The sequence below is a fragment of the Garra rufa genome, chromosome 21 (genome assembly GCF_049309525.1).
Source record: "Garra rufa chromosome 21, GarRuf1.0, whole genome shotgun sequence".
Taxonomy (NCBI): domain Eukaryota; kingdom Metazoa; phylum Chordata; class Actinopteri; order Cypriniformes; family Cyprinidae; genus Garra; species Garra rufa.
The window spans coordinates 41,879,351-41,891,933 of NC_133381.1; the positions used below are offsets into that span (position 1 = coordinate 41,879,351).

At 42.2% G+C, this 12,583-nt stretch overlaps 1 protein-coding gene across 1 annotated transcript in view; it reads right to left on the reverse strand.

The window, feature by feature from the left end:
• Window positions 1–12,583, reverse strand: part of dph6 (diphthamine biosynthesis 6) — a 91,501-nt gene that overhangs the window by 65,684 nt on the left and 13,234 nt on the right. The window contains exon 4 of the mRNA XM_073827475.1: window positions 9,913–9,986. Coding sequence (XP_073683576.1) covers window positions 9,913–9,986 — 74 coding nt within the window. The remainder of the gene's footprint in view (window positions 1–9,912; window positions 9,987–12,583) is intronic.

Consider the following 12,583-nt stretch of genomic DNA (forward strand, 5'->3'; position numbering starts at 1 on the left):
CACTCACTCACACACTCTCTCTCATCTCTCTCTCTCTCTCTCTCACACACACACACACACACACACACACACACACTCTCGATCTCTCTCTCTCTCTCACTCTCTCTCTCTAACACACACACACACACACACACACTCTCGATCTCTCTCTCTCTCTCACTCTCTCTCTCTAACACACACACACACACACACACACACACACACACACAGACAGACAGAGCAGGGGCGGTTCTAAGGTCAGTGGATATTCGGGGCTTTTCGGGGCCCAAACTAAAATTGTTTATTTTTATTTAAATTAATGAATGAATTAAGAAAAAGAAAGAAAGGCTTATTGTATCAGTGAAATAATTTTAACTATTTGCAAATAATATTTTATTTTTAATTATGCATGCATTGTCTCTTAATGAATAAAGGACATTATAGCATATTTTCAATTCAAAAAGGCAAAATGTAATAAATAATAAAAAATGTTAAATGTTTATCTAACTACATTTTACCAGGCATTCGTTCACCTCTTTAATAATTTTGTCAATGATGATACCAATGACCAATTTGTCAATGACCGCTGAACTTTTAGGGGCCATTCACATGTCGCGCCTAAAAATGCGTGGAAAACGCTAGGCGCGCCGTTTTCATCCTTTTCAACAAAGCGCTCGGGCGCTTGCGCTCCGGAAGCGTCTGTCGTTTCTAAGCAACCATCAGCTGCGCTCTAGCTCCAAGCTGCACCGCTTGCTGCATTCTGAAAAGTTGAGATGTTTTTATCTCGATGCGGCGCGGACGCGCCTGAAAAAAACGAGCGCGTCGCACCGACGCGTCGCTTCCATTATGCGCGCGCAAGCCGCGCGTCTACATTTAAAATAACGAATTTGAGCGCGCAAAAGACACTACATGTGAACGGCCCCTTAGTCTTCCTAACAACAAACAGAGCGGTGCGTAATGGAGTGCATCAGAGCAGCATCAAGATTAAGAATATCAAATATTTTGCAGTGAACCTCTTATTTGCATCCTTAGTTTATTGCCAATAATAATGACAGGTTTGTGAAAGTGTAGAACTGGTGAGCTCGCGCTAAACACTTCTTCAGCACAGCGACTCATTTGCACTCCTCTGATTGGCCAATGCGTTCAACAGACATGTCTGTGATTGGCTACAATGCTTAACGCTGCAAAAGCACGGCGCAAGTACCTTTAATTCAAAGGGGAAAATATATATAAAACTAGATGAATGTGATCATTTATATTTGGGCCATTTTTGGGTCTGAAATCACTGATACAACCTTTAATGGCTACTTTAGCTATTATTACATCAGCTAACTACCAACTAACCAGATAACATTAACAAATTGACAAGCACTTACTGGGCAGAATGGCTCTTCAGATGACGGACGAAATTGGAGGTTGTCGTCTGGCTGTCTGCAATTTTTAAACGGCATGTCTTGCAAAGCGCTGTTCTACTTTTTGCCATCTTGCGAAAAATTATTGAATCCGAAAGCGATGACCCTCGGTACCCCACCGGCTGACATGTTGATGTGATATATGATCTAGTGGGTGTGGTGTGCGTAAGGTACGAGAGGGCATGACTGATTATAGTGTCGTGATCCAGTCATGACAACTGTTACTTTCTCCGCCTAAGCGATCACCAGCGGCAGCGTAACACAGCTCGTCAATCCATGTTCGTGCAAAGGATGAGACGGACAAAAGTTACCGATGCATACCATTCTTTTACTTATTTTCGGTTCACAGTGCAAACAGCTCCCGGGTGGAATAACTTGAGTGAACTTAAAACCAAAACAGAATGAAAACTTTTCCCATCCAATTCAACTGCACAGCACACAGCCAGAGCGCACATCATATCAGCACATGTATAGAACTACACTACCCACATTACATTTCGCTGAGGACTACAACACCCGTAAATAGCAGTCTTAAAGCGGCCACTTCTATTTCCCCTCTCCTGCAACACTACCCCCACTCTGGATGGTGATTAACTTAACACCACTCCAGCACCAAATGACATGACTGACATAAAATACATCAACACACATTTAACAAGGCTTTTACCATAGATTCACAATGTTAATAGAAGGCAGAAATACATTCAACACAATGTCTACCCATATTTCTCTTTTTTTCATATTAATTTCTCCTCTCGCTCTTTTTTTTTTTTTTTTAACAGTCCATAGGCAGCTCCATTGTCAAAGCATACAGTCCATTTAAGCAACTCCGCTCAATGGAGGCACTGGCCAGTATATTCCAACCCCACGTGACAGGGTAAACAGTCCATAAGGTTGAAGGATAGCACGGTGCTGGGAGGGGTTAAAGAGCAGCTTGTAAAGTGGGAGTCCTTTTGTTGAAGAATTAATAATTCAGCCCCAACACGACTAGTGAGGTAGTTATTTAAGTCCAGCTAAGTGAGCGGCTGACTTCTCCACTACTGGCCTGTAGAAGTGAAAGAGGTTAACAACAGCCATTGTATACCAATGAAACAAATCAGGCTGAATTAAACATACACATGGCTTGTTTCCTTAACAGCAAAAGGGTAAACAACAAAATCCACCCGGGTTACAAAAAGGGAGCACATAAAATATTATTTTTCACAGATGACATGCATCGTTTTTTTTTTTTTTTTTTTTTTTAAACAGCAATAGAACAATAACAATTTGCCAACAAAGTATTCTTTTTGTCTCTCTTTTCTTTAAGTCCTTAATAATCAATTAGTCCAGTCTCCAAACCTCTTTGGTGGTCTCCTGACTCGTTGCGGCCTACCCCTCATTTGGCCGTTAACAGTCCCTGTTAAATCCTGTTGCACCGTGCTACCTTCACTCCACTGTACATCCTCTGTGTCCTGCTCTGTCATCGGCACACCTGTGTCATCCATGAAAGGCATGCTGTCTGGGTCACCGGAACTTCCGGTTTCCTCCGTGAAGAGACAAGACAAATCCAAGTCAAGTTCAGCTCCATCGATTTCCAAGTTTGGGGCAGGAACTTCCTGAGGTTGCCAAACTTCTGCATCTTTAAACACCCAGCTGTTCTCCAGGGGTTGCCGGGAATGGTAAGGTTTGAGCTTGTCATGGTGAACAACTTTTACTTTGGTCCTCGGGTTTTTCTGGATGCGATACACTAAATCGTCCAGATGACCCAGGATAAAGTATGGACCATCGTAGTTGGGAAGAAACTTCCTGATTTTGTTTTTCACTCGCTTCGTTCCCTTGACAAGGTACCACACTGCATCACCGACCTTGTAGCGTGTCCTGGCTGCTCTCTTGTCATACTGCTTTTTAGCACGCTCTACTGATTGGCCCAGTGCATCCCTTGCAACTTGATGTGCCAACTCCAACCTTTCTCTCATCTGAACCACATATTGCGGGATTGTTTGAGTCAGTGTGTCGTTGGGAGGCTTTCCTGCGACCAAGTCAATGGGCTCCGTTATCTCCCGTCCAAAGAGCATCATGTTTGGGGTAAATCCGGTTGAACTGTGCTTAGTTGCTCGGTAAGCCATCACAGCATAGGGAACCATTAGATCCCATTCCCAATGACACCGCTCAGAGGTTGTGGCTAGGATTTTCTGCAGAGTGGCATTGAATCTCTCGACCTGGCCGTCTGACTGAGGCCGGAAAGGTGTTGTGCGGGTCTTGTCAATGTCGAGCAGCTTACACATTGTCTGGAAGACCTCCGATTCAAAATTGGTGCCCTGGTCGCTATGGAGGGTAAGTGGTGCCCCATAACGGCAGACCCATTCAGCAACTATAACCTCTGCCACAGTGACAGCCTGGTCGTTGGGCAGGGGGTATGCTTCCACCCATTTAGTGAAATAATCCTGCACGACAAGAATGTAACGATTGAAGCGTTCTGTTTCATTCATAGGGCCCATCAAATCAACAGCAATCCTTTCCATGGGGGCACCCACCCGCACGGTGCCCATGGGTGCCTGAGGCCTCTTCAATGGTCGAGCCTTTGCAGCACAACTGGTGCATGTGCGACACCAAAGTGAAACATCTTCTCGCATTTTGTACCAATAATACCTTGTCTGCAGTCGGGACAACGTTCGCTCCACTCCGAAATGTCCGCCCACTGGGCCCTCGTGCATTTGGTGCATGATATCCTCCCGGAAAACTTGCGGCAGCATAATCTGGGGATAATACTCAGGACTCTCATTTAGGTAGAAACGTCGTACGAGAATGTCATCCTTTAGGTACAGTCTTTGCCACTGACTCCAGTAGGCCTTTGCTGCCGGCCCGTAGGGTGACACATCTTCCCAGGAGGGCCGTTCCTCGCTTCCCCTCATCCACCTCCTGATGGGAGCAATATCAGGATCTGCTGCTTGGGCAGCACACAGTTCTTCAGTAGTCCACCCAGAAAATGAAGTAGTACTGGTGGTGATGGCAGGTTGCACTACCCCCACTTGACAAGACTCCGGGGTAACAGCTGCAGGTACATTATTTACAGGTTTTTCGTTAAAGTCACACTGGACTGCCTGGTGACAGAGCTGTGGGCTACTCAAGATGGGATTCTTAAGGTTGCAGGGGCAAGTTGCACGGCATGGCCTGCGGGAAAGCACATCAGCGTTTTCATGACAGCGCCCAGGACGATGGACAACTTTGAAGTCATACTCCCCAAGTTTCTCGAGCCATCTGGCCAGCTGTCCCTCCGGTTCTCTCATCCTTATTAGCCACTGTAGGCTACTATGGTCGGTGCGTACAGTGAAGGATCTGCCCAGCAAGTATTGACGGAAATGTGTTGTGAACTCCACTACTGCTAAAAGTTCCCTCCGTGTGGTGCAGTAATTCTGTTCAGTTGGTGTCAGACTCCGACTTCCATATGCTAGAACACGTTCCTCACCTTGCTGCAGCTGAGACAATACAGCCCCAATTCCAAAGTTGCTGGCGTCCGTATCCAGAATAAGATCACCGCTGTCCATAGGGTAGCCAAGGATGGGGGCAGTAGTGAGCAGCTCCTTTAATTTATCAAAGGCCTGTTGGCTGTCAGGAGTCCAGTGAAATCGGGCGTGTTTTCTTAATAGGTTGTGAAGGGGCTTTGCAACTGTGGCGAAGTCTTTGACAAACCGTCTGTAGTAGGATGCGAGACCGACGAACTGCCGAACTTCATTAACGCTTGTGAGCTGTGGCCACTCTCGAATTTTCCGCACCTTCTCAGGGTCAGTGGCTATACCATGTTCTGAGACGATGTGGCCCAGGTAGACCACCTGGCGGCGGAAGAGACAACACTTGGCGGGTTTTAACTTCAGGTTGGCTTGGCTCAGCCTTTCAAACACCTGTGCCAGGCGCTGGAGCATTTCCTTTACGTCCTTGCCCAGCACGATGATGTCGTCTAGATACACTAGGCAGATTTCCCACTGCATTCCAGCCAGGACACGATCCATTAAGCGCTGGAACGTCGCTGGGGCGTTGCAAAGGCCAAAGGGCATGACGTTCCACGCAAAGAGCCCCTTCCTGCTACAGAACGCAGCTGCTTGTCTCGCCTGTGGGGTCAACTCCACTTGCCAGTAGCCGGAGGCAAGGTCCAATGTGCTAAACCACTTTGCCGTGGACAGAGTATCTAGAGTGTCTTGGATTCTTGGGAGTGGGTAGGCGTCTTTTATGGTGCGCTCATTTAGTGCTCTGTAGTCTACACACAGTCGGTACGTTTGGTCTTTCTTTTGCACCATTACGATGGGTGAAGCCCAGCAGCTATTACTCGGGGAGGCTAGGCCAGAATCGAGGTTCTGCTGGATCTGTTCATCTGCACTTTGCTGTTTCTCAAACGCCATTCTACGTGGTTGCTGTTTCACAGGTGGGCCAGGCCGGGTTTGAATGTCATGTTGGACAAGGTTTGTGCGGCCGAGATCTGTCGGTCCGGTGGAGAAAACATCACCGTAAGCATGAAGCAGCTCCGCAAGCTCTCGCTGTTCTGTCTCCTTCAGATCTTTTGAACTCTCTGCATACAGCAGCTGTAAGTGACTTGGGACAACTGCGGGACATGAATCTGTTGATGGCGGCTCTGCAGTTGAGGCCTGAACCACATCGGCAGGCTGGAGGATTCCAGCAATTACTCCCTTCCTCACCTTCACAGCAACAGTACCTGGGTTAAATAGTCTAACAGGAACTCGATTACTTGTCTGGGCAGTAATTATAATCCGTGCCACCATCACCTGATGCTTCTCCATGAAGCCTTTAGTTGGACTCAACAGGACGTTGCCCTGAACTTCCTCGCGGAAATGTGCATTGCCTGGAACGATGTATTCACGTCCTGCTTCAATGACAGCTGTGCGTGCTATGCGGACCACGTGCACCCGAGGTTTGTTCTTTGGGTTAAAGTACGGAATCTGTTCGCCAAACAGTACAATCTTCTGACTGCCAAAGTCAAGACGTGCCCGTGCCTGCTCCAAGAATGGATGCCCCAGAATGGCCTCGGTGCCCTCAGCTACATCTGCTACAATGAAATTAACACTGACTGTTTGGGTTTCAACTTGCACTGGAACATCAACTTCCCCGAGGACGTCAACATTTATAGGGCTTATTCCCTGCAGGGCCTGTACAGTCGATAACTTGAGTGGGGGCCTTACATCAGCCTTGATTGTCTCGTAACAGAGCCGAGGTAACACGCTCCTCCTGGCCCCGCTGTCCAACAGAGCACAGACTTCCATGTCATACAACAGCAGATGAATGCACATTTCTGGCCCGCTTCCCTTAACTCTTAGAACTGTGGAGGTAGGCTGGGTTTCTGTAGGCCGAGGAACTGCTGGAGTCACACGTTCCAGATTGAGCCTGGGTGAAGGACAGTTGCGCCTCATGTGTCCAATGCCCTGGCAGTTGTGGCATATAATCTCTTCCCAATTGATTTTACTCTTGTTGAATTTTTGCTGACGAGGTTTGAATTCGGCTTTTGAGTTTTTCTGTCTCCACGCATGGGTTGACAGCTCTGAACTTTCCTCGTCACTCTGATCTGGACATTCACGTACTGCTGCTGCTCTAGTCTTTCTTTCCATCAGTCTTACGGTGGATTGCATAAGTTGTGTTACACTAGTGGCGGTTCGACGTGTGGTTTCATACCTGTGTGCAATCTCATAGGCACTGGCCAGGGTTCGTGGTCGCTCTTCCAGCAGTCTTTGCACAATATCAGCGTCTCCCATGGCATTAGTGAACACTTCGACACTAATAGAGTCCTGTTCCCTCTCAGAGCGATCTGCATAAGCAATGGAGACTTTTTCGTAAATGTCGTCCCTTAATGCATGGAGTGGCTCACCTGCCCTGCGGACCCTCTGCCTCAGCTCTATTCCAATGGCAGCAGCGTGTTCGGATGAAGGGCCGTATGCCGCCTCCACTTCCTCTACTATGCGGGCATAATCCCAACGGCCGGACCTGGGGTTCTTGTGAATCACTGAACCTGCTGCACCTACTAGACAAAACCTCATCTGCACAGTCATTGTCCTGTCAGACCAATGGTTAGCTCTAGCACAATCCTCAAAGCGGTTTAGGAACTCTCTCCATGAAGTAGAGCCATCAAACTGACCTGGTCGCAGCGTGGGGATCCTTTCTCTGTGATCGCTGCACTCCTCCCCGCTGTCTGATGACAAGTCATAGAATGTCCGACGTGGTTTCCTTACACGTTGGCTGGATTTAGTAAGCTCTGGGAAACAACAGTCATCAACACTGGAAAATACAGCATTATTTTCATCCTCATAAATACTATGCTGAGCTGCACGCACATTATGTTTATGTGGTTGGCGACTTATTGTAGGTGTGCCTTGAAGCGTCCGTTTGGCTGTAAAATCTGTGCTCATTGAGTGCGAGTAGTTTAAATTTGCTGGAGTACTTTGTGTATAGCACTGTGTATCGATTCCACTGTCCTGCATATTCTCATTTTCCACCCCACTAATAAATGGATTAGTTGCTCTTGCTGTTTGCTGTGATAATTGTGACTCATGGCAACAGGTGGGCCTGCTCATTGAAACTGGTGTAGGACACAGAGCAAAATTGCATTTAAATGGATTGTTATTATTATCAGTCTTTGACACTTGAGCATCCATTTCATTTAGCCAGTCAACAAATGATATCTGTGCTCGTTTTTCATCATTGTCTGTCCTTTCCGATATCGCAGCATTCCGCAGGCAGTTTGTATTTAAATGAGAATGTTTCCTCACCACTCGCGTTCTCTCCCGAGTATCCGCCATTTTCATTTCTTCTCTGACAACGTCTGGCTCGGTTCTACAGTTTGCAAATGTCCATAAAACTCACCATCTGCAACGAACGAATCCCGGACTCCAGCCCCCAATGTTACTTTCTCCGCCTAAGCGATCACCAGCGGCAGCGTAACACAGCTCGTCAATCCATGTTCGTGCATAGGATGAGACGGACAAAAGTTACCGATGCATACCATTCTTTTACTTATTTTCGGTTCACAGTGCAAACAGCTCCCGGGTGGAATAACTTGAGTGAACTTAAAACCAAAACAGAATGAAAACTTTTCCCATCCAATTCAACTGCACAGCACACAGCCAGAGCGCACATCATATCAGCACATGTATAGAACTACACTACCCACATTACATTTCGCTGAGGACTACAACACCCGTAAATAGCAGTCTTAAAGCGGCCACTTCTATTTCCCCTCTCCTGCAACACAACGCTATTCTCAGCCTGCGCTCCAGCTGGGTAATCAACTTTATTTTTTTTTACAATAATTTATATATTTTATATTCAAACTGAAAACATGTGATTAACACTCAAGTCATTCAAGTCATCGTGTCTCAAGTCAAGTCAAGTCCCGAGTCTTTAACTTCCAAGTCCGAGTCAAGTCTCAAGTATTTTATTTTTTGTCAAGTCAAGTCACAAGTCATAAAAATAGCGACTCGAGTCGACTCGAGTCCACTCGAGTCCAAGTCACCAAGTCACAAGTCCCCATGTCTGCTGAAATGTTTTATATGTTTCAAGATTATATTTGAGCATGAAAGCGTGACATTTTATTGATGTTTACACAACTGTTTTTTTAAAGAGCTTTTTTAATTGATACTTTTATTCATCAAGAGTGCATTCAACTGTTAAAAAGTGACAGTAAAGAAATTTTATAATGTTACAAAAAATTTTTATTTTAAATAAATGCTGTTCTTTCAAACTTTCTGTTTACCTGTGAATCCTGAAAAATAAAATGTATCACAGTTTCTACAAAATACTGAGCAGCACAACTGTTTTCAACATTGATAATAATCAGAAATGTTTAAATGTTTAATTAGAATGATTTCTGAAGGATCATGTGACACTGAAGACTGGAGTAATGATGCCAAAAATTCAGCTTTGATCGCAGAAATAAATTACATTTTAACAGATATTCACACAGAAAGCAGCTGTTTTAAATTGTATTTTATTTTTTTATTTTTTTTTTTTCACAATATAACTTATAACATAGTTTTACTGTATTTTTACCAAACAAATCCAATTTTGGTGAGCAGAAGAGACTTCTTCCAAAAACATGAAATCTCTTATTGACCCTGTGTTTTTGAACACATGTAGATTCCAAACAAATTTTTAAGAACACACATTTATGGAACATTGCATGAATTTATTTTATAGGTGCACTTCAAACACTGTGGGTTTAGTCATTGAGTTGAGTTTGAAGAATAGAGAGACAAATGAGCCTGATCACATTAGAATTAGTAATACAGATTTTAATGCCATGTCAGCATTTTCATGGCTAAAGTTACAAAGTAAGTTTCTGATCATATTAGCCATTATGAATTTGATTTAGTATTTCATTTTTAATTTATTCATCCAAAATGCTGTGTGGTCTGACATGCTAGACACAAGGTGTTGGTATACTAGCTAATTGTTTTGCCAATTACCTAATGACAAAATGGAGTGTGTTAAATGTCCTTCATGTGTGAGAAAGAGGAGAAACAAAAGAGAAAGAGGTTTCACTTACACATTTTCCACACGTACTCTCTGGTAGTCGGACAGAATGGCCCCGACAGACACGGCCTCAACACCTTCTTTCTCCTGAAGAACGAGAGGACAGCGAGTCAAACATCTGAGATGATATATATATACACACACATTTCTTCTGCTCATCAAGGCTGCATTTATTTGATCAAAAATACAGAAAAAAACTGTAATATTGTGAAATATTATTTCAATTTAAAATAACTCTTTTCTAAGTGAATATATTTTAAAATATAATTTATTTCTGTGATACAAAGCTACATTTTCAGCATCATAACTCCAGTCTTCAGTGCCACATCCTTCAGAAATCATTCTAATATGCTGATTTATTATCAGTGTTGGAAACAGTTGTGCTGCTTAATATTATTTTGGAACCTGTGATACTTTTAAGATTCTTTGATCAATAAAAGCTAAAAAAAAAACAGCATTTATTTAAAATAGAAAGGTTTTCTAACAATATACACTACTGTTCAAAAGTTTGGGGTCAGTACATTTTTATTCTTTCTTTTTTGAAAGATATTAATACATTTATTCAGCAAGGATGTTAAATTAGAAAACTAAAGCTAAAAAAGTAAACGCATAGATTTACATTGTTAAAAAAGATTTATATTTGAATTAATGCTGTTCTTTTTATCTCGTTATTCATCAAAGAACCATAAAAAACTATCACAGGTTCCACAACTGTTTCCAACATTGATCATTCTAATAATAAATCAGTATATTAGAAAGATTTCTGAAGGATCATGTGACACTGAAGAGTAATGATGCTGAAAATGTAGCTTTGCATCACAGGAATATATTATATTTTAAAGTATTTTAAAATAATAATAAAAAAACATTATTTTATATTGCAATAACAGTTAGCAATATTAGTTTTTTCTGTATTTTTAATTAAATAAATGCAGCCTTGATGAGCAGAAGGGACTTTACAAAAAAACATTAGGTTTTTTTTTTTGTATATATATATATATATATATATATATATATATATATATATATATTTTTTTTTTTTTTTTTTTTTTTTTTTTTTTTTTTCCTTGAAACTAATGTAAACTACACAGGCAAGCTTCTGATTTGGTACATTACTATAATATTAAGAGTGTAAAATTTATTTTCAGAATTTCACATTTTCTTCACACACAGTATGAGCTGCAGTCTTTTCTGGCCACTTTTGATTGACAGGATATAATGATCCCTGATCATCGGCTGTTTATAAAATCCATCAGCTGATGTCAGACAGTGCTTTCATCAGTCAATATCGATTATTGGCTGATATATCGGTGCATTCCCAAAATATACATTTCTCCTGTACATCCGCATTATCCTCGCAAACAGTGAATCTCGCAGAGCCGTGTGTGCGCTTCAGCCGGTGGTCAAACTTCAGACGTGAACACAGGGAAACGTCACTGCTGGAACGCCGCTCAAGCGCTGTCAGATACTCATGCCTTTGGCAAACCCAGATAAGGCCTATCGCTTTCCATCAGCACTAAACAAGATTGAGCAAACTACATTAGGCAGAAAATACAAACAAATTACAAGAGCTTTAGGCTACACTCTTTATCTAGCACTGGGACTGTGTCTGTGTGTGTGTTTGTCCTGTCTTTATACACACACATCTGACAGGATCTGAGTCTCGCTCAGCCGTTTCCATGAGGCAAACAAACAGCAGCATCACGCCGTCTAAATATGAAATCAAACCCTGTGTGCCGTTATTTATTCCACAAACACAGAACAACTTCTGATGAATCCACATGCAGCACATTCAGCTGAGAACAACATGTGCATTACATACAAGTGTCTTCTGAACTCATTATACACTAACATTTGTGACCCTGGACCACAAAACCAGTCATAAATTGTGATTTATGCATCATCTGAAAGCTGATTTAATATTTGGCTGAGATACAATTTGAAAATCTGGAATCTGAGGGTGCAAAAAAATCTAAATACTGAGAAAAATTGCCTTTAAAGTTGTCCAAATAAAATTCTTAACAATGCATATTACTAATCAAAAATTAAGTTTTGATATAATTACAGTAGAAAATTTACAAACTATCTCTATGGAACATGATCTTTACTTGATAACCTAATGATTTTTGTCATAAAAGAAAAATCGATCATTTTTACTTATACAATGTATTTTTTGCATATTGCTATCCGTGTTACTTACGACTGGTTTTGTGGTCCAGGGTCACATTTAGGTCTGTGCATCATAGACAAATTAAATGAATTCACAAATCACAAGGGCTTTGATTCAAATAAAAAAAAAAAAAAAACTAATTCAGAACAATTCAGTTTTATTCAACAATTTGATCTAACAATTCCACTAATAATTGAAATGCATTTACTAAAGGATTCTGTAAATGCTTCCGCCAATGCAAGACAAGACAAACAAACTACACCAAACTAAATGATTATGATTGAACTAAAATTCAATCATAATCATTTCAGGCAAATCCTCTTTTTTATGCATTTTGAGCTTTTGGTCTGTTTTGCATAACATCTTTCAGACTAGTGAAAATAAAACATACACAATTAACATTATTGTATTGCACTTGATCCATTTGCATCTGTAGAGTTTGATTAAAATACGTATCATTAAACACCTTATATCTTATTCTTGCAAACATGGCGAAAATGTGTTTGTTTTCTGT